Source organism: Fundulus heteroclitus, chromosome 4 (genome assembly GCF_011125445.2).
Source record: "Fundulus heteroclitus isolate FHET01 chromosome 4, MU-UCD_Fhet_4.1, whole genome shotgun sequence".
Lineage (NCBI taxonomy): Eukaryota > Metazoa > Chordata > Actinopteri > Cyprinodontiformes > Fundulidae > Fundulus > Fundulus heteroclitus.
In genome coordinates, this window is record NC_046364.1 from 39,492,803 (window position 1) to 39,514,848 (window position 22,046).

Here is a 22,046-nt window from a genome sequence, read left to right on the forward strand (position 1 = left end):
CTCCAGAAGTTTAACTGACTTGATATCTTACTCTGATTAAACGGTGTTCTCTCAGTGTCCCTGAGCGAGCCTGTGTGCGGTTGCAGTGTTGGCGTGAGAAAAGTGGTGTGATAGTGAATTTAATTAAATTTTTAAGAGCTAGTGATTAATTGATGGACACTAAGACTGTTTCCCTCACACATGAGGGCTAGATCTAGAGATGAAGCAGCATGTTTAATAGACAACCTGTTTCACGTTGCAGCCAGTTCACCTATATTAAGGAGCTCATGTCATTCCAACATGTATGGCTCAGGGTGTTTTGTTTTCTGAGATGTAATCTTTTTAACGCTGGTTGTGTTTCCTCATGCTGTGTCATGGCAGGCCCGTTTGTGTTAAAGGAAGTGTGATCGGATCCTGCTTTATTCACTTTCTCTCAAAAATGGTCCTGAAAAAAGAGTTGCAGTGGTTCCCCTGAGAGTCTATAAAAAATGGATCAGCACAAGCTCCTCATGCAGCACACTTTCTGTCTGCAGGAGATTACACGGCACTTAGGGCACAGGGAAACCCTGGCGTTCTGGGGCGGAGATGTCATCTTTACACTCAACACAGAGGTTAGTGTTTTACAGCACCAGACAAACCGTTCGCTGCGATGGCTTCTGGATTTATGGTCGATTTATTTATTATCTCATTTATATATTTCTATAGAACAGTACCAGCCTCAATAAATAAAACAAGAACATTATGACAAATTAACCTGAAATAATCCAAACAAGGAGATGCTACAGAACAGTTATTCCTCTTAAAACCTACGGAGAACATATGCAAATCATTTAAAAATACAACGCATAATACACAATATTTGTTCAGTTGCCGATAAAATGTAAATACACAGCTTTATGTCTTAAAAGAAAAGAATTTCAGAAGTCTAAAAATGGCGAGATCAGCGGGTGTTTTCTGTGCCTTCAGGCGCACTTTTCGTCTTTACTGGAAGTGTTTTTGGCGAGAGGTCACACATGCACCGGGTTACATAGAGAGGTAGGAAGGAGGAAGCAGTGCAGGAAGACAGGAGGGTCCCAGGCAGGCAAAGCAGGCAGGCAAGCAGGCAGGCAAGCAGGCAGGCAGGTCACAGCGTGGAGTCCCGGCACAGGACGATCTCCATCTCAGTGCGGTACAGTTTCCCCCCGTCGGACAGAGCCATGATGCTCTTCTTGTAGTCCACCAGCCCGGTCGAGTCCAGGTCCTGCCAGAAACGACGCAGTCAGACAGGAGCACAGAGTCTCAGGGTGTTGCTCCATCTCACTGCTATATTTGGCCTGCAGGAGAGGGACTGAGCGGCTCAATCAATAGGTGAAGTATTCATTACCATTTTGTTCTTGTCACAGAGGTCCTTCAGCAGAGCATCCAGCTCCTGCTCATCAATGTAGCCGTTGCCATCCTGATCAAAGGGAAAATATAATAAACATTATCTATGGAAAAGAAGAGTTCGCTTCAAGTTTTTAATTTTGACAAGTCTTGGGTCTTGAAGACGTTGCTGCCCTAATGTGGATTTCAGCCTAGTCAGGACCACAACGAAGATACAAAAAAAAATGCGGACAAGCAATATGACAATACAAGGCTGAAACAACAATGTTTGTTTTAAATTAATTTGATCTTGTGGTCATTGAGACACAGTGTTTCAGTAGATTAGCTTCTGGCAAATATAAACAAATCTGTTAAATTATCACGGTCAGTTCCTTTGACTGCTGGGGACAATTTCAACCAATGTAAGTTAATTAATGTTTACCAAAGACACAAATATCATTTAATTTTGACATAATGTATGAAAAACTGGCTTTATATTTTGAAAGCCTAGTTATTTATTTCAAGTGTAACTCCCCCCATGTAAAAGCATGGAGGGGGGGGGGGGGGGACACAGCAGGAAAGTAGGAAGAATTGCCTCAAGACAGTAACTTCAGAACAATCTGTGCTGTTATGTAAATCCGCAAATAACACATAAAAAGTCGCTAGATTTGTTGCTAGTCTCTTTTTTTTAAGAAATGTTGCTTAAGGTGTCTGAAAAGTCAACAGTGCTCGCATGAAGGCACAAGCTGAAGCTGTTCCTTCTTTTGTTTTTTGTTTTTTTTATGACGCAGCAGCTTTAATACCCCACGGCGCCAGAGCTACTGACGTCAGTGTCTCCAAATTACATCACATAAACTTTTGAACCAATGGCAATACGGATTTCAAATTCAATGCAAGTCGACCATTTAAACCTAGGAGAGCGCCACGCTGACAATTTAGATGCAAAAGCAAGATTTCAACAAACAAATGCACAAATGTTGTCAAAAATAATGACCAGGATATGTAGACAGTAGCCTACTATAAGACAACCGTGTTGCCAGTTTATTAGCAAAAAAGTTGATTTGGGGATGAGTTGCCCCTTCAGAATTTATTATGTCTCATTGTTTAATTCAGTGCACGTGGCGTACAGTATTAAATGATTTAACCCATCATCATGACTGATCTCATCAACTCAAACATCCGATTGGCCAGCTTGATAGTCCAATTCAGACCTATCACTAGTTTGGACATGGAGCAGATGTGCTGCAAAATAGATAATGTTATACAACTATGTATACATTTGTTTTATTACATGATTGCTAGAAAAAAAACTATTATAATTTTTTTAATCTAAATTATATCACATGTTATATTGTTCAAGAAATACAGAAATAAGTAAATCACAATTAATAAAAATATTTCTACATTCCTTTATTTAGTTTGGTATAATTACCACTGCAATTAATTAACCATAGATAAATAAATTTACCTAATTATGTATCTTTTTCAAACCTTATGTCTATTCTGACAAATGTAAACAATTATTAATTCAGTTGTTTGTTTTTTGTTGGAATTAGAACACCATGCATGATTGCTGAATATGATAATTTAATAAAGCTACATATCTAGTTTTAGAAATAAGTGGAATATGTCACTTTAAAACACCAAATATCTGCAAGTGTAATTTAGAAATGGGAAAATGGGACTGACAATGGCGTTCCTGTACACATGCACCCTCAGTCTGCAGACAGCATTTAGTCAACGTCTGCATTAGATGTCTGTCTGAGCTCGACGTGCATTAAATAGATTAACATGAGTTGCTCTCCAGAGGATGAATCCATATGACTTGACTTGATCATCTGTGTTTTCTGCCGCCCCCCACCGTTGAAAAACATGTTCAGAGTGAACAGATGCCCCTTGCAAAGATGCCTGGTTAGCATGTAGCCACGAAAACCCACCACAACAATTACAGTTTAGTTAATTTCCACATATATATACGAAACACATTTTTCACCTTATCGTAGAAAGCGAAGAGCGAGTCAAATTCTTTAACGGTGAGTCTGATACCCTGTAGTGTAACAGAGAGAGAGAGAGAGAGAAAGAAAAGTGAGAATAATTAGAAACCAATACTTATTTCTCGAGAGCGGTAAAAGCCCCAGATCCACCACAGATATTAATCCATGCAGATTATGATAGCTGGGACTAGAGTTGAGTTAATCCTCATCAGACTGACTAATCCTCTGTCAAGAGAAACTGTTGATCTGCTCTCACAGGCCAGCACATTTAAATTGGAACAAACAGGACAAGATAGTTGTAGATTTACAAAATGTTGTAACTTGTGTGCTGCAAATGTTAAAGCCTTTAAAAAGGATCCAAATGTTGTACGCATAAAGAAACCTACATTGAAAGAAGTTTATGGTGTGTTTCTACCAATGTTTTTCTGTTTCTATAAGCACACATCACGGTCATGTCGCATGATATTCCACACTTATAAACAATGTACATAAAATTAATTATTGCTGGAAACTGTTCAATTTAAAAAATCTCTTCCACTCACCATTACGGCAATGTAATAAAGACTGTATAGCCAAATAAATAAGGTTTTCAGTACACATGCAGAGAGCTGGATTAACATCACCAGGAGCCCCTAGGCAATTAAAATCAGGGGGGCCCTTAAACTTTATTGTTATTGTAATGAGATGCCTTTGATTTTGATATTCAGGGAGACTGGGGCAATAAAGTTGTTGCAAGCAGATGACATTCTCTAGAAAATATTGACAGCATAGAATGTGATTCATGTTTCGACAGGACTCGACTGCTATGAGCTGGCTTACATCTCCCAAAACAAATAAAAATTGCCTTAAAAAATGTCCGGCGCTTGCTGCTTTCTTTTTGTGACGTGTTTTCTTGTTGACTGGCTAAAAGACAAAATTAGCTGTGCAAAAACCGACCTGCTGGTGGTAACATTACAGCTAGAGATCAGACCGTTTTTTTGTTTTTGTTTTAGTTTAGTTTTTTTCTACCGCTAACCAGTCAACACAGTTGCACAGCCAAAAAGTTGTTGCTCCGGCAATAATACCCTGGCTGAAATCCCAGACTTTTAATTAGTTTCTCAGTTCATGCTCAGTCTCAAAATATGCATGTTGTGCTAAACTCTGTGTCTGCATGGTTGTTGGTCAACTACTTGAATGTATCACAGACATCAAGTCACAGATGTCAATAAATATTCTTACATCTGAACAATAAAAAGATGAAGGTCAGGTTGTTTTGGCCCAGAGACGACGTAAAGGAGCCGAGTCCTTTAAGTCAATATCTGAGGCGTACTGCCACAGGTGTGGGTGTAAAGCTGCGTTCACACCACCACTCGCTTGGTAAAATCCATCTTCGTTGCTCCATGAGTTGAACAAACAGGAGGAGCCGGGAAGCCAAGCGTTTGGTGTGAACGTACCATAAGACCGGACAGTGATCTTAACCCTGATGTCCAGATTAAATCTGTGAACAGGTCCACGATTTTCCAACAGCTGGCCAAAGCTAAACCCTTCCTATCACAGCATTATTTAGAGATTTTAATCCATGCTTTTATTAAAACTCGTTTAGATCACTGCATTGCACTTTATGTTGGGCTGAACAAAACTTTAGTGGCTCGACTGCTGCTGCTCGTCTTCTAACTGGTACCAGAGAAAAAGAGCAAACTTCTCCTGTTTTAGCAGGAAATGATTTGCTCAGGTTGGCAGATAATCTTTTATTAGTTGCACAAAGTGCAGGGAGGTACATGTAGTTGTTTTTGCTGTTTTCGCACCTCAACTATGGAACATATTACCTTTACATATCAGGCAGGCTGGCTCACCTTCTGTTTTTAAATCTTGCCCATGAAAACATTTCTGTTCTCTTTGGCTTTTAAACCCAGTTTGAGATGCTGGCTTCTGTGGTTTTACTGTTTCTCCTTATGCATCAGCTCTCTATTCTACTTGTTTTATTGTGTTTTTGTTTTCCTATTGTGACATTTTAGAGTATTAGCTTTTTAGTGTGTGTAAAGCACTTTGGCCAACTGAGTCGTATTTTACAAGTACAATAGAAATACAACTGAGTTTAGTGTCTGAAACTGTAATGCAGTGGTGAGTTGTCCTGGGTGTGACCCATCTTCTCACCCACTGGAGAAAATCCTGTCTAGATATACGTATTAAGAAAAAGAGAATCAAACAAAATATTTTATTAGATTAAATTTGTTTAATTCTTCCTAGATAAAGTAATGATTTGTTTCATTCACCTCTTGGGGCAAAATAGCCCCTGAACATGGACCCCATTGTCCCTATGGTAGATCCAGGCTAGAACATATATATCCATCCATCCATACATCCATCCATCCATCGTCTGAGATTTATCTGAAATTGGGACAGGGGGGTAACAGGTCCAAGATGTAAGCCTAAACCATGGATCACCAACCTTCCTGAAACTGAGACCTACTTCATTGGTACTGTGTCATGCAGAGTTATACCTGTACTAACCTTTGAACTAGAAGAGTCCGAGCTCACCTTAACTTTACAAAATATAAAGCGATTTTTTTCTCCTCTGCATGAGCGATTTAGGGCCGACTACTCAAAGAAAGTTACATTTCACCGGCACGAGGCGGGGGGGGGGGGGGGGGGGGGGTAGGATCAAAGCAGGTTTAGGTTCTAACTCTGATTTCTCTGAACAAACATTGTCCCTTCTTGAATGCAACAGATAAAGATCACAATGTTAAAGCCAAAGGATTACTGAACTGCACATCTGCAACATGATGAAGATGGTTCTACGCGTTGTGCTTCCACCTAGTTTAATCTTCAGTGTGGCCACTGTTAAGTAGGATTTGTGCCATGCATGAAATGCTGAGGATGGACAAAATCTGCATCCAGACAAACTGGGTCTGGCCTACTTAACCAGAACAGCTGAAGACTGACATGGTGGCAATAAAAGAGTAAGATTTAAAAAGCATGCTGTCTCTTTAAGTTCTATTTACTTTTACAATTCATGCTTGATTTACTCTTTTTTTTTACTTTTTAAAAAGAACATGGTGCAACTAATTTGGCTTTTAATTAGCAAATATCTAGTATTACTTTTATAAATACATATTATGGCAAAGTCTAATAACATCACATCAAAAATGAAAGCGTTCTGATAGGTTAGAATTAGTAGTATATATAAATAGGTGTCTGGGAGGCGCCACGTTGCATCACTATTTGTGATTTCAGTAGAAAAGAGGACAAACTTGTCAGCCATACGTGTTTTCCTTATCTGTCTTCTATATGAAGACGTGCTGTCGGTGGAGGAAGAGTAGAAAACAAGCAAAGACGACCGTGGATGATTCTATTTGCCGTTTTATGTTGAAACGGGGGACCATCTATACTCTTTGTCCAGCAAGAGGGAAGAGAAAATAACCAAAAAAAGAAAAAGAAGTAACTGAGAGAAAACAAGAGTCCATATCGGTGCAGCTATTGTCACCAGGTGGAGTAGAGGGACGGACGGATATTTTAGCCAGTTCACACTGTCTAAAATAACGTTAACAGGTCTCTTTATAACTCTTGTTTATACGTAATTGCCTATTTTAGAGCCCTGTCTTTGCCCAGCATGTTAGATTAAGAGGACATCTGTGTCTTGGTAGGGTTGTTGCTGTCATTCTCTTGCCCATTTTTGTATGATGGATTGAACAATGATCCGAGATGTTCAAAAGATGAGATGTTGTTCTATAACTTAACTCTTAACCAATTTAAACTTCTTCACAAATGTATCCCTAACCTGTCTGATGCTTTCATAGGTCTTCTTGATACCGTTTGTGCGCTAATCGTCACCCACAAACCTCTGAGGTCTTCACTGAACACTGGGATTTATACCCATATTAGTTCTCTATTTATGAGTTAGGTTGACCTCTGAAGGATAGTGCTTGCACTGGATTTAATTTAGAGGTAAAAGATTAAAAGACACACTTTTCAGAATATCATTTTTAAAAATGTTTGAAAATTGTATACAATATACAATCCCAAAAAATTACGTACATCTCAAAGAATTATAATATACAAAAGTATAAAAGTACAAACTCAAAAGTCATTTCAGAAAGCAAAACAGTTATTTTATAGAGATTCCTAACACACATTGTGAAATATTTCAAGCTTCAATTTCTTGTGCTTTTGATCCTCATGGCTTAAAAGGTAAGGAAAACCCAAAATTCTGTGTCTTAGAAAATTTAGATATCACATTAAACCAATCAAAATAGGATGTTTTAACCACAAATGTCAGGCTTCTGAAAAGTATTTCTTGGTTAAGCCTCCCCTTGCATGATTTCCTCCATCAAAGCGCCGTGGCATAGAGCCGATCAGCGTAGGTGTAACGGAAGCTCAGATTGCTTTAATAGCTGCCTTCAGGTCATCGGCCTTGTTGGATTCGGTGTTTCTCATCTTCCTCTTGACAGCAGACCATAAGGGTTCAGGTCAGGAGAGTTTTCTGGTCAGTCAAGAACAGGAACACCGTAAGTCAATGAACCAGCTTTTGGTACTTTTGGCAGTGAGTGCAGGTACCAAGTCCTGCTGGAAAATGAAATCAGCATCTCCATACAGCTTGTCAGCAGAGGGAAGCATGAAGTGCTCTTCTTGAATGGATTTCGCTTGACAATCCCCTCAATGTTGCGGTTCTCCTTGTTGCCGGTGCACCTTTTCCTTCCACTGAATTTTCTGTTAATATGCTTGGATACAAAACTCTGAAGAAGCAGCTTCATCAGCAACGACCTTCGGTGGCTTCCCCTCCTTGTGAAGGGTGTCTGACCGTCTTCTGAACATCTCATAAGTCAGCAGTCCTCCCCATGATTGTGTCGCCTACTGACCCAGAGTGAGCTCAGTTTTGAGTTAATCAGCTGATTAGGGTTCAACATCATCAGTTTACAATAAGGAACTTTTTTTACAGTACTCTAATTTATTGAGACACTGGATTTTGTGTTTTCTGTATCTGTAAGCCATAATCATCAATATTACAAGAAACACAGTCTTGGAATAAATCACAGAGTTTTACTTATTGAGGTGACTGGCAAAAAATATAAATCTGCACTTTTTGCACAATATAATTTCTTTTGAGATGTACTGTAGATATTTGTGGATGCAACGTAACTAAATGCGAGCATTTCAAGGTGTTTAAATAATACTTTTGCAATCTTACCTGAAACTTGATCAGAAAATTCTCCTGGACAGGAAGAAGCCTGGTGGAGAGGACGAAAAATTCAGAGTTAATCTCAGAAGAAACCCTTTAGGGAATATTCAAACAGGAAGAACAACTCAAATTAGCAGTGGGACTCACCTCGCCATCTCGGAGAGGCCCAGCTTACCGTCACCATTCAGGTCAAACATCCTCAGCTATGGAGAAATAAAATTAAAAGGGAATTAATCAGATGGAGCTTGAGGAGAAAAGTTGCTGTGATCAGATCAAAATATGCATCACGTGTTAAACATGGCCAGTAAAGTGAAATTAAACGGCAGCGGTTCAGTGTGTTCAGCTCACAGATGCCCGACTGACCTGTGCGCAGCAAATTTCATTCATATTCAAGCCTTCACGTAATGCTACATCATCCACACAACTAGCATTTAACTGCAAGTTGCTGATATGGCATTATTAAGAAGAAACCTTTTTAAGATATGTTAACATCAAGCTTAAAATTTTATATTTATTGAGTCAGATCGCTGAATCTGAAGCTTCAAGTTTACCGGAATAAAACAGCATGCTTGATATACTTTTGCACAAGCAGTTACGTTCTGAGTGGCTAATAATACCGTTATTTTCAACTTTTTGGCACTCACTATTGTCTGTGTGTAGTCGTTGAGCTTCTTGTCGTCATAGTCTCTGTTGGCCTTCTTCAGCAGGTCCGACAGGAAACCCTCAGAATAGACAGAAACCAAGAAAAGTCAGCGATGGCAGGTTTTTAAACATTTCCAGCCCACTCAAATTTTGATAAAAAGTTGGTGGAAATTAAATACAGGACTTCTTTATTTCCTTTTTCACACAACAGGGCAGGAGTGTGAAATGTCCAGCATGACAGACCAGTCAACCTCCTCATGGGTATAATAATGTAACACAGGGATTCAGACATTACATAAAAAAAGGCATGAACACATGATTCTGGTGAGAACTTATAAGCTGCATTCATTTAATAATAGTTCTGCATGTTTAATGGAGTCTTTAAACGTCTTTGGGGGGTTTTTTCTTCCAAAATTCAACAACAGAATGAAAGACTTTTGTGTTTTATTTTGTTTTAAAGAAAAAAAAAAAAAGAAAACTGTGTGTAAATGTTTAAATCAAATTTCCTGTACTCAACACAGGTTTGAAATATACTTTAGGGCAGTGGACCCCAACCCTGGTCCTCAGGTCCCAATGCGCTGTGTGATTTTGGAGGTGGCTCCAGCTCGCCTGGTTAAAATTATTGTATTAAGTTGCATAAGCATCACTTAATCACCCATTCTTTTCAGTTTGGTGTGTGGCCGCAGGGAATTTAGTAAAAGCAGCAAGATACTGGGTCCCGAGGAGCAGGCATAGGGACCGCTGGATTAGGGCCCAAAACACATTTGACATACAGCGTGTCCAAGACGGCTGATGCTTTTTTTAGGGGCAGAAGGGTTTAATGTGCAGTGCAGAAGATTTAATGTTTAACCCCAATGCCAAGTCTTTTTTGCCTGTTTATGCTGCCACAGATGTGCGCAGGTTTAATAAGCCTATTTACATAAGTAACCTTTAGGTGAAGATGGTTAAAATGCATCTATGTGCAATTATTTCAAACATAACCTTTGTCTGCTTGTTTGTTTATGTATGTGTAATGAGAAGTAAGAGAGTCTTTACAAGTTTCTCACAGCAGAGGAGGATCAAATATATATTTTGAGTTAAAAAAAGAAGAGTTTTTTAAAAGCGAGCAGTTTTCCCTACTTGCTCCATTGTTTAGACACCACCACAAACACCCCCAACATTATTTTTGGATTAATATCTACAGAAAAGTTACACGAAAAGACTCAGTATGCTTCTGTCGGGGATCTGGGAGGTGTTGCTGTGTTCGATGGGGTTCTTCCTCTACTCCTTCTTCTTTGGCGTTTCACACAAGATTGGACCCGAGTGTGTGGCGTTTCTTTCCTACTGAGCTGTGGTCTGCCACACCTGCTTTCATCAAGTGCATCAGCTGGAGAGGCTGCAGGGAATTCAACACCTCAATGTCAACCTATACGGTACCACCAGCCCTCCACGATAGGTCTTAAGGTGGATCTCCTTGTGGTTACCTGACTTATCTTGATCATGACTCCTGTGTTTGCATGGTTAGTTGGTTACTCTGGATTTCACTGTGGATTAACTGTTTAAAAGTAATGTTCCTGCCCATACACAGCTGCAGTGTTTTCCCATAATTACACCAACCTGTTCCATGCTTCAGTAATCAATGCCCCTGTGTTTAAGCTTTATATTTTCTCCTGCTCCTTGCTGGATTCTTCTGTTAAGCCTCTTGAAGTGTTCTGCTTTGAAACCTCTTTTTATACACTGCAAAAAAGAACTAAAAATAAGTAATATTTTCTCGAAATTAGTGCATTTGTCCTTGATTTGAGCAGGTAAATGATATTATCTGCCACTGGAGTGAGTATTTTTACCCCTAAAATAAGATAATTAGATATAATGCACTTGAAATAAGGTGATGGAAATGAGTTCTTCCGATTTTAAGTGCAAAAATCTTATTCCATTGGCAGATTATTTTATTCACCTGCTCAAATAAAGAATAAATACACTCATTTCAAGAACAATTTACTTATTTTCAGTTCTGTTTTTGCAGTGTAACTCTTCTCAAAATGTTTCCCTTTAAAACAATAAGGTATCCATTTAACCACAATGGCCTCTAAGCACGCTCAATGAAGAAGACTCCACTGCTGAAGAAAGCATAATGAGGCTTATTTAAAGGTTTGCTACAGAAGATTTGGATAAGGCAGTGCAAGCCTTCAAGATGTCAGTTTGGTCAGATGCAGATGAAGCTGAACCCTTTTTGGTGTCCTTGCACAACACCATGCCAAAAGTGAAGTTAGTTGGATGGAAAACATCAATCTGTGGGCCGTCTTACAGCATTTGGAAGAATCAGACTTCATATGTTTGAAGGATGATTGGAGAAATGTATCCAAATATTCCAAGAGTCTGAAGACTAAATGATTATATTTTCCAATTAAGTCAATAGCCAGGAACACATTCAAGGAACCTTAGTTTGTTTCAGAAAACAAGAAAGTAAAACTGTTGGAATGGCCTGGTGAATCTATGTGTATATACAAGAAAAGGTAGGGAATAAAAATGTGCAGTCTTGCACATAAAGCATGCACAAAGTGCCCCAAATACTGCATTAACAGTTTGCGTTACCTTCAGCTCATTGGACTCGATGTATCCGCTACGATCAGTGTCGTACCGCCGCCAAGCCTGCAGAAGAGCATTCATGTTTTTCACAGAAGATCACCCTTCTTCGGCCACAACAACTAAAACCTTTGCACATGTGCAAACTAGAACAGAAAAAAAAATGCACATGTTGTCTGACCTTTGCGTAAATATAGAAGTTGCTAAACCCCCTTATCAAAGATGGATACCTAAAATGCTTGCAGCACTCACTGACTCCCCCCGCCCCCCCACACCCCTCTCATACACACATACACACAGAAAGCTGCAAAACATCCATAATGTATGGATTTTCTGAGAATAGCTTTAATACACGGAACAGCCTGAACATCCCAGCATGAAATCCTCCTAAAAGAAATAAATGCAGTGTGTGTGTGTGTGTGTGTGTTCAGTCACAGCGAAGCTTATGTTTGATGCTTCTCCATTTTCCCTCAGATTACTTTAAACATCCAACATACAGCTGAAACCTACCAGGGTGGCCGTAACATGCAGCAGTTTTATCAATGTGAAAGGTTAAAATACATAATAGATTTTTTTTGGAATTTACACTGAATAAAAACAGCGAATGTTACCTCCGTTTCATTTTAAACCTTTGTGAATGTTTGACGCACAAAAAAAAAAAAAAAAACAGCCGTCTGGATGAAGCGTTTACATCCTGACCGGACTGCCACATTAAAAACAGACGTCCCAACTTGGCACGGAAACTGAAGGAACGACGGGGCAGCTGAACGTGCGTCCCACAGGACAGACTGTGAGAGCGAAGCTTGCTGGAGGCGTTTGTGAGGAAATTTCACAGCTCAGTAAGGTTTATCAGATATTCAGTGAGCGAACGGGAAAACAGAAACAGAAAACCTCAACTGAGAAAAAGCATGGCTGACTTTTACAGTTGTTAAACTGGAGGGCTTACTGAGTCTATTAAAGGGTTGACTGAGCAGATCAGATGTACGCAGCTATTGGAGCACTTGTTAACAAGGTGAAGGACCAACTTACATCCATGAATTCAGCACTGGATCTCACAAACTCTCTGAAGCAGATCAGGAAGTTTTCCTCTGTTGGCAGAATCTGGACCAACTGCACAAAAACATGGGTAGATAATCAAATGATGGTTCATTGCTTACAGCAACTATCTAGAATAGGTAAGACTTTACTAAAATAGCTATTGTTTGTTGAAAAAGTCTTGTGAAGATGCAGCAGGTTTACATAAAAGTCCAAAAAGTTGAATTGGTCTCACCTCAGACATCTCAATTCTGCCGTCAGAGTTTTTGTCAAAGTTGGCCATGAACTCTTTCAACTTTTCCTTGAACAAAGCATGTGAGGGATCCTGCAAGTACATTAAATCATACATGTTTCAGCTCGCTCATGTTTTCATTTTGCACGGACCAAGCCAAATTTAATTCAACAAGAAGAAGAATCTGCATTAATCCACAATCCATACATGATTTGACCTGAATTTACAATGCCTTGAAAAATAATTCACTCTCCTTAAATGTTTACCTACTTACCCTTGTTTTATGAGACAGATCTGCACAAAATAGCCTAAAGTGATGTAGTAAATTCAGGAAAAATATATAAACAAGTCAGGGTGGGGCTATAAAACTATCCTAATCTTTGATGTTCCCCCTGGACCCCATCAGATCCCTCATCTTTAAATGGGAGCACATGGTGCCATGATTTAAGTTTCTGTTTGTTTTTGTTTGTGGACTTTTCTGGAATCTGCTCCACTCCCCTCAGTCACCACTCATCCTCCACACTGCAAAAAAATAACTAAAAATAAGTAAAATTTTCTTGAAATGAATGTATTTGCCCTTGATTTGAGCAGGTAAATAAGACTATTTGCCAATGGAATGAGTATTTTTACCCCTAAAATAAGATAAATAGATAAACTGCACTTGAAATAAGACAATGGAGATGAATTGTTCCTATTTTAAGTGCAAAAATCTTATTTCATTGGCAAATAATCCTATTTACCTGCTCAAATCAAGGAAAAATACCTTAATTTCAAGAAAAAATTTCTTATTTTTAGGTATATTTTTGCAGTGCAATCAGCTCAGCCGCCACTCTGTACCTGATCAGCTCCATCTGTTTTAATCAATTAGTGTCAGCTCTGCTCACCTATTCCCCTGCATAGCTGTACCTGCCTCAGTCATCCACTCACTGCCTGAAGGTCTCATCTTATCTGATGTGTTCTGCCTCTACCAGTTCCTGTGTGCTCAGCCAGCCTCACTTGCCTGCTTCGTTCGTGTTTTCAGCCCTCACTGTTTCCCTGTGAGTTCCAGCTACTTGCTTTGCCCATTCTGGTGGTTCCACGGTCCGCATCGCCTGTTCTGGTCTGCCCCTGCCTTCATCACTGGTTTGGCCTGTCACTGCCTGCAACCCCTGGTCAGTCTGATTCTGCTTGCCTGCCTCACCGGCCACTACTCATCCTCTTCAATAAGCTTTTTAAAACGTAACACTGGTGTCTGGTTGTCTCAGATCTCTTAATGTAACCCATGGTGCCACAACAAACCTGCTCAGAGAGGGTCGCCCACCATCGTCCCAATGTGATGTACGTGGGTGACTGAAGCAACTTCTTTTGATATCAGGTAGTCAAAGATTGGGCACAAACATGTCTTCCAAATGGACAATGATGCTAAGCATTTCATCAAATTAGTTACAAAGTGGCTTAAGGCCACCGACCTCAACGTTTTAGAGTAGAAGGCCTTCATCTCAAACATCAGTCTGCAGAGATTAAAGGTGTGCAAGCAAGGCCTCATTTTGGTAAGCAGTATCACGCCTCATGAGAACGCACTCACCACGCCAGCGCCTCGCCTCGCAGTCTCCAGCTCTGTGAAGAAGCTCTCCAGCTCCTTCCCCTCTATGTAGCCGTTTCCTGCAGAGCACCAGAGGAGCGAAATTGCTTTTGGACAAATGACGTCATAAAGCCTCTAAGTCACTTCAAGCTTTGTTGAATGTTCTGATGTTTGATTAAAGACTGAAAGTTTAATAACCACAGAGGGTCTTTAAGTTTTGAAGCAGTTGCCAAACCTTGAGTACTGGTCCAGCCTCAAGTCCTCTGCGATTAAACAGAAATAATCAGTTTATGGGCTAATGTGGAGTACACTTAAAGCTGTGCTTAAGCCCATTTCATTATGTCTGGCACTTGATTAGTTTGGGCATGAATTCGACGTCCAAGTCATGCCTTAAGTGAATCCCAGAGCTTCACAACTGCAGGAAAAAAAGAAGTCAAATGTCATATTATATCTATACAATCTTCAATTAAAAGTGGACTCGGCCAATAAAAACAACGTCAAAGAGGGATATCCATATCTCATCGGAAAGGGGATTAATTTATAGCAGGAGCTGTACAGATATGTATGCTCCAGCTGGGACAAACAAACACCACCAGAGTGAAGTGGCATTGGAGTGTAAGCGGAATAATGAGCATCTTCTTGCCTACAAGGGCGCTCAGATTGATGCTTATTGGAGCATTCAGTCCCTCACTCTGAATTTGTACCACTTATGTGTATGCTTACATTTAAAAACAAATATTTTACTCTTTGGAGGTCACAGAGGACATCCAGGGGTCCTTTTTAATCATTAGATCGAGTCCCACCTGTCACCGTTCTAAACATGGGTGGCACAGGGAGGGGAGGTTTTCTGCTTTTAAATGTTTAATAGGAGATGTAGACAAACTGTTGTTCCTGTGTTGAATTAAATGCAGCGATGTGTCCCATGCCTTATTCATCTTTTAATCTCTTATCCTCTAATCTCTTTTTTTATCATTTCTACCCCCTTCCTAACCTTTCTCTCTTCTCAGCTCCCTTTGCACAATGTATCCGATTGGTGCAGCCATCTGTGCTTATGCGAACTACTGTTTCAGACATGACAAACCAGAGCTGAGACCAAAAAACATAAAATTAAAAAAAAGCACAGACAACATGCCAAAGATCATTCAGCCTTTATATAGATTGCAGTTCTTTAATCCAATGTCATGTTTTTGATGTAATCATTTATTACTTCAGCGGACCATTTATAAAACCTCAGCTACAAAGCTACTGCACCAATTGGATAAAATCAATAATTTAAAAAGTTCACATTAGTACATCAATGCAACAAAATTTGATCATTAGAGAGGACACATCATGCTTTTAAGTTATTCGTATTCACATTTAAATCATTCAGTTGTGGTCTATGTAAAGTGGAACTGCAACGCTTTGGTCTAAATTTCCTTTCCTCAATGTCCTGAGGTGCGTCTGAGAGCAACTCGTTTTGGTGCGGTCTCTTTAAATCCAAGGGAGCCACTTCACACCACGCCCCCCTCCAGGCCGCAGCGCGTACCACTCCAACCTGTTCGGCCATTTTTCTAGTATGCTGGGGGACGCTGTAATGAACAACCGATGACTTCTCCCCTTGTAGCTTCAGCATCCCTCAACTTGGACTACAAAATTGCAGAGAAAAATAAAAATGACGGATTGATGAAACTGATTAGCCGGAAGTCAATGACTTTGTTTAGCAGCTCTGCAGGAAATACTGTACTATGAAAGTTCAAAAGACTGATCAGCTTGAAAAATCTGACTCAAACAGATTAAACATAAAGATATCTACGCAGTACCTGGAGAGACTACATTCAACTTGTATGTGCTTCAAGAGACTCCAAGTGCATAACAAATTGTATGACTTGTGAAGTGCTTTGGAGGTTGTCAGACTACTTAAAGCACTATACAATACAAGCCATTTACCATTTTACCATTTATTTAAGAGATAAAAAAGTCCCACCTAAAAGTATGAAAATATTGGACACAATTTTGTTATTTCCAAATATCCATCCATCCATTTTCTAAACCGCTTAATCCCTCATGGGGTCGCGGGGGTTGCTGGTGCCTATCTCCAGCTTTATTTCCAAATATTGATATTATAAACATAATGTAATGACAGAATACTCGAAAAGTTTCCAAATGCTGAAAGGGAAACTAAAATGCCAATTCTGCAAAGTCAGATTCATCTGCTCTGTTCTGTCCATGTTGTCTGCAAACATATGTTGCATTACATAGCGAATGAAATCTCACATTAACCAGAAATATGACCATTTTGATGTTACCATAGCATCATCTGCTAAAGAAATAATCACTGCAGGTGCACTAGAAGGTATAGGGTTGGAAAATTACATCATCTTCCACATTTATTGGCTGATAAAGGTGTAAAATGCCTTGAAATAAATAACCTGTTGTTGCCGAAGTGTACTTTTACATTAGAGCTCAGGACTATCTATGTTCACTGATCTAAAACATATAGAAAACATTTATGAGAGGAGGGAACCTAAATTCACCCTCAGTAAGGTCCAAGCTTGTAAAATGTCGCAGGAGAGGAATAGGTGCTGTCCTGTTGGTGAAAGTTGTCTGTGCAAAGAATCAGCATCATGGGTATCGGTATGAGTGACACCAGTGAACACTTTTAGTTGGATATAGTGCAATAAAAGATTTGCTCACTGGAAGGCTACTCATTTTTACCAGGGGTGAAAATAATAAGGCTGTGTATATTCATAAATAATTTCCAAAAATTTGGGATTTTTCAGTTAGAGCGTTTTTTTCTTTAAGCTAATTGCCTAACGTAAACTTTACTCTTAAAAAAAAGGACAGTGCATCCTTTTAGGTTTTGTTAATCTCAGTGTAGATTAGTAGATTTGGTTTGTTGTTGGTTGCAGGTTGAAGAAAAGAACCAATTATCTGTGACAAATCTGAAAAAGTGAGCATGTGTTTGCTCACAGAGTCCCACAGAAATAACCGCATTCTCAGTTCATTGGTGCTCAGTGCCAGAGTTTGGTTGGGATCTCAATCTCAGCTGTCACATGGAGCGCACCACTGCACACTGAGCAGATGCCGTCCCTTTTCTCCCCCATAACGTTTCCACACACAGATTAAACCGCTGATTGCTCAACGGCACCTCAGCCATGTCAGAGGTCCAGCACATAATGGCAGAAAATGACATAAAGGCTCATGGGACAGACTGCCGCATGAAATAATGCCGGAGGATTTCTTTCAACTGTTAAGATGTAACTCATCTGTGAGATTAAAACATGTTTCAGACTTTGAGAGAGATTCACTTTCGGGTCAAGTATCGCTTTGAGCTTCTTCATTTTACGAACTAACAGGAAGACCACCCAAGACCCTTTAAAACCCCACAGGATAAACATCACTGCACATGTGTGGTATGCGGTGATGTCTGTCAATGACTCTAACTATCTAACAATGAACAAAATGTCTCGTTGCAGCTGAATTTCCCCACATTAGCTGGTTCAGTTCCTGTCCAGGTGGTAAGAGGTGTAAATGTTCTCAGGAAGGACTGAGGGTCCATCAACATCTGATTATTACAAGGAGGTCTGTGGTAGTAGCTGGAGCACATAGATCCAAAGCATAAAACACAACAATGGGTGCACTGTTATGACGATAATAAATCCATAAATAAATCCATCTACCCATCCTTCAAACCATTGCTTTGTCCATCCATCCATCCGTCCATCTCTCTGGTTTCCCACATATTAGTCAATTTAACTTTAGTATTTCTGCTTTAAAAGTACAAAAAATGGACTGGGAACTGTGGAAGTTACTGTCTAAAAGGGACCAACCTTGACTGTTTTCTGTGTCCTTTTTTTTAAAAAAGAAGCACCGTGGTCATGGTCGAGAGACAAACCAGCCTGATTACTGGGATAAAACAGAACACAATGAGCGCTTTATAGTATGGCTGCATTGTGGAAGAAACCATCAGGCAGGAAAAGCTGTTGAGCTTATAGGTCACGGTTTGAAAAGGGTTTAATGGAACAGGTGAGGGGCTTTTTTTTTTGAATGGCAGCGCAGAATAATCCTTATTGAAGTTGCTACATGGAAATCGCTTAAGCTGGAATGACTTACAGTGGCAGAGAGAAATTGCAGTAGAGCTCTACAGTACGGCTGTCCCTGAGGTGAAGAAATATGCAGTATGCAGTCAGGAAAGAAGTACATCCACCAAACAACTAACCTTTTACTTTGCATGAACATTTCTCATTTTAGCTTTTTGGCTTAATTATTAATTAACATTGTTGATTTGGCAACTTGGCTGATGAGTGCTATATTGTTATAAATAGGGGTACCTCTTGAATGCAGTGGCTGGATGGGGGCTACTATTAATTTTCAGATGACACATAAAAAAACAAAACCAAGATTGGAATTCCAAGCTTTCAATTTAGGTATGTTGTGATGATAGCACTTCAAATTTACATCGGAAAAAAATAAAACCCTTACCCTCCTTAGGCTTTTTTTTTTTTTAAACATAACCCTGATAGTCTGTAAGTACAACACAAATCAACTGATTGGATACGATTTGATACGTTAAAATATTGTTTTTTTAGCCCCAGAAAGAGTATCGTAAATAATTTTAAAGTATAATCCAACTCTCCAAATTAATGACTTTACTATGTTAATATGTGATTCTGGTGTCGTTGAAGGACAGGGCATGGCGTTAGTGGCAGAAAATTTAAAAAAAGGGCATCAAGACAAAAAAGAAAGCACATTAGTATAAATAAATACATAATTAAATGAATAAATAAATAAAACTACGTTGCCAATAAAAGAAAAAACTCATCCCTGTCTCCTCCTCTAAGCATGCATGCGTGATAATATGATGTATATATTTATATGGCCAGAATAAATGGGACAGCTGTGTCCTCATGTTTATGGATTTAAAACACAAACCAAAACAGAAGATAGGAAAACGGCATATCTGTACAATTCTGTCATAAATTGTGATCTTTTACGGTAAATTAAAAGTCAGTCCTTGTCTGTACATTGAGTACGTTCATGTCTTATACTTTTATTAAAGTGAAAAACACTCCAGTTCCTAACCAATAAGCTTTCAGGTTAAAAAGCTCCATCCAATAAGATCCAAGAGAAGACAGTTTCTCCCTTCCATCCTCCCATCTTCTCCTCTGTCTCTTTGTTTCTGACTTTGTTTCACTCCCCCCCCCCCCCCCTCCTGCATCCTTTTCTTTCCCTCCCTCTTTATTCAGCTTTCAACATTTCTCAACCTTTTATCTCCCCCTACGTAATTTTTATTTCACTTTTTCTTCCCCTATCTTTCTGACATCCTCTGTTTTAAACTTAACTTTATTTCCTCATTTAGCTCTAAACAAGAACCCCCCCCCCCCATCTACACTTAAATACAGAAATAAAGTTGCCAACCAACGACAATCTACATGATTTGTAATAGAAATGCCTCATAACACCAACTTCAAGCCAACTGAAATGAATTGCGTCTAATTATTTTGATCTGATGCTTAATATTCCTTTTACAGATGATTATTGAAGTATTAAAATAGATTTTTTTTAAAAATCCTAATTGCTCTAATTAATTGGAGCCGCAGCTTTCTTCACTGACCGTCTGTGTCAAAATGTTTCCAGATGTCGATGAACTGCGCCGCGGTGAGCTCCGCCAGGTGCAGGTGGGGTAGCTGCTCCGCCTGGGTTGCCATATCTGCGGGGTTCTCCTTCCTTTGGGTGGTCTGCGGTAGTTAGAGGTAAAACTTTTCCCGGTGCAGAGCTCCTCAGATCTGTGAGCGGCTCCTCCTCAGCCGGATCCTTTTAAACCACCCGCCGTGCTCCGCGCTTCCTCGGCCCACCGCACGGGGGCGCAGCAACCAAGACAGCAAATAAGTCAGAAGGGGGGGGGGGAAAAAAAGGCACTCCTTTGTTCGTTAGGTATTTTTTTTAATATATCACCCTGTCATGGCGCTCCTTTGAAACGAAAAGGAATATTGCATTACCCATTTTAATCTACAGAGGACCCATAAGGATCTCTGAGTCAACCCTGGCATTTCCGTTCACAATCCTTCATCTGCTGTGGGGTGAAAATAATTTACAGATCTCTGATTTTAGGGACCACAACACTGGTGGTGGAAAGCTACAGACGACAGAGTTTATTGACGTGCGTGGTATGCAGCAGTTAAAGCTGCTGCAAATCCCCATAAATCACTCCTGCTGAGTTTTGAGTCTAAAGATGCATGACCCTCCTTCCATTCTTTCATTGCGCTTTTATCTTCTTCTCTCAACTCTCTCTCTCTCTCTCTCTCTCTCTCTCTCTCTCTCTCTCTCTCTCTCTCTCTCTCTCTCTCTCTCTCTCTCTCTCTCTGTCTTATCTCAGTCTCAAACCACAGTTTGGGGAAAACCTGACAGCCAGTAGTTTCTCAATGGCCACAAAATCAGCAAATTGTTTTTGTTCATTTCCTGGATACATTTCCCCACCCTTTTCTAATCTTCTCCAATTTACAGAGCTGCTGCATCCCCCTCTCTTGTTTGGACCGCACCAGGCGAAGATGGATGCTGCGAAGGAGGGAGGAGGCAATAAGAAGGAGGAGATGAAACTTGTCTGCAGAGCTTTGCATCGCTGAACAGAGAGAAACGGGAGGATAGATGAATGAGTTTAAGATTGAACATGAAAAATGTATATGCAATTTGGCCCCTTTTTTTGGTCACAATTAATAGTTTCAGATAATCAAACACATTTTAATACCAGAAATAAATAACTTGAATAAATACTAAAAGCTTTTGTTGTGTTTATACAAAATGCAGTTTTGAATGAAGGAGGGAAAAGTCATCCAGCCTGGCTCTATGTGAGTAAGTATCCCCCTTGAACTGGTTGGCATCGTCAACGAGACGCTTCAACTCGTTGACCTCCTTTATAATCCAACTAGTCATGAGCTTAAGGTCACAAATTAATAGCAGGACATTTTCCTGTAGTAATTTCTGAGGATAATTCATAGATCCATCGATGACAGGAAGCTGTTCAGTCCACAGAATATTTTGCCAAAAGTTTTCTGGATCATCATATCTATCTATCTATCTATCTATCTATCTATCTATCTATCTATCTATCTATCTATCTATCTATCTATCTATCTATCTATCTATCTATCTATCTATCTATCTATCTATCTATCTATCTATCTATCTATCTATCTATCCATCCATCCTTCCTTTGTGACCTCCTGGATGAGTCATTTATACAATTTTCGGGTACTTCTGGCAGGCCAACCTCTTCAAGGTAGGTTCACCACTGTTAACAACGCACTGTGGTTTGTTGGAGACCCAAAGGCTTTGTAGCGCTTTCCAGGTTGATTGATGTTTGGAACAAATTTGTTTTTAAATGTTTTTTTAAATCAAACAGCAACACAATATTTTGACAGGTCCTATTTGATTTCTTGATTCTGTTGGTCTGACCGTAATGCAGCCTTGCTATGGCTAGTTAAATTGCTTTTTAAAATGTGGTTAACTCTAGGTAATTTCTGGGTTAACAAGGTGGGAAGAGTCATGCTTTCATGCAGGGCCAGG

At 39.7% G+C, this 22,046-nt stretch overlaps 1 protein-coding gene across 1 annotated transcript; it reads right to left on the reverse strand.

Annotated features, from left to right (window-relative positions):
- Positions 1–619: 619 nt before the first annotated feature.
- Positions 620–20,191, reverse strand: LOC105918404 (calretinin). The gene is made up of 11 exons (XM_036136541.1): positions 20,098–20,191; positions 14,505–14,581; positions 12,944–13,033; positions 12,703–12,783; positions 11,683–11,739; positions 9,114–9,191; positions 8,617–8,672; positions 8,479–8,518; positions 3,314–3,367; positions 1,343–1,414; positions 620–1,219 (listed from the first exon to the last, which is right to left on the reverse strand). Exons 1-11 carry the CDS (start codon positions 20,189–20,191, stop codon positions 1,103–1,105), a joined length of 816 nt encoding a protein of 271 aa, XP_035992434.1. The 3' UTR covers positions 620–1,102.
- Between the last annotated feature and the right edge of the window lie 1,855 nt (positions 20,192–22,046).

Bases quoted from the DNA above. Each gene is read 5' to 3' on its own strand.
- LOC105918404 (XM_036136541.1), bottom strand. From the start codon at position 20,191: ATGGCAACCCAGGCGGAGCAGCTACCCCACCTGCACCTGGCGGAGCTC. The intron at 12,784-12,943 runs GTGAGACCAATT...GTTTTTGTGCAG, and splicing joins GCAGAATTGAGATGTCTGAG to TTGGTCCAGATTCTGCCAAC. The intron at 11,740-12,702 runs GTAAGTTGGTCC...GCTCTTCTGCAG, and splicing joins CCAGTGCTGAATTCATGGAT to GCTTGGCGGCGGTACGACAC.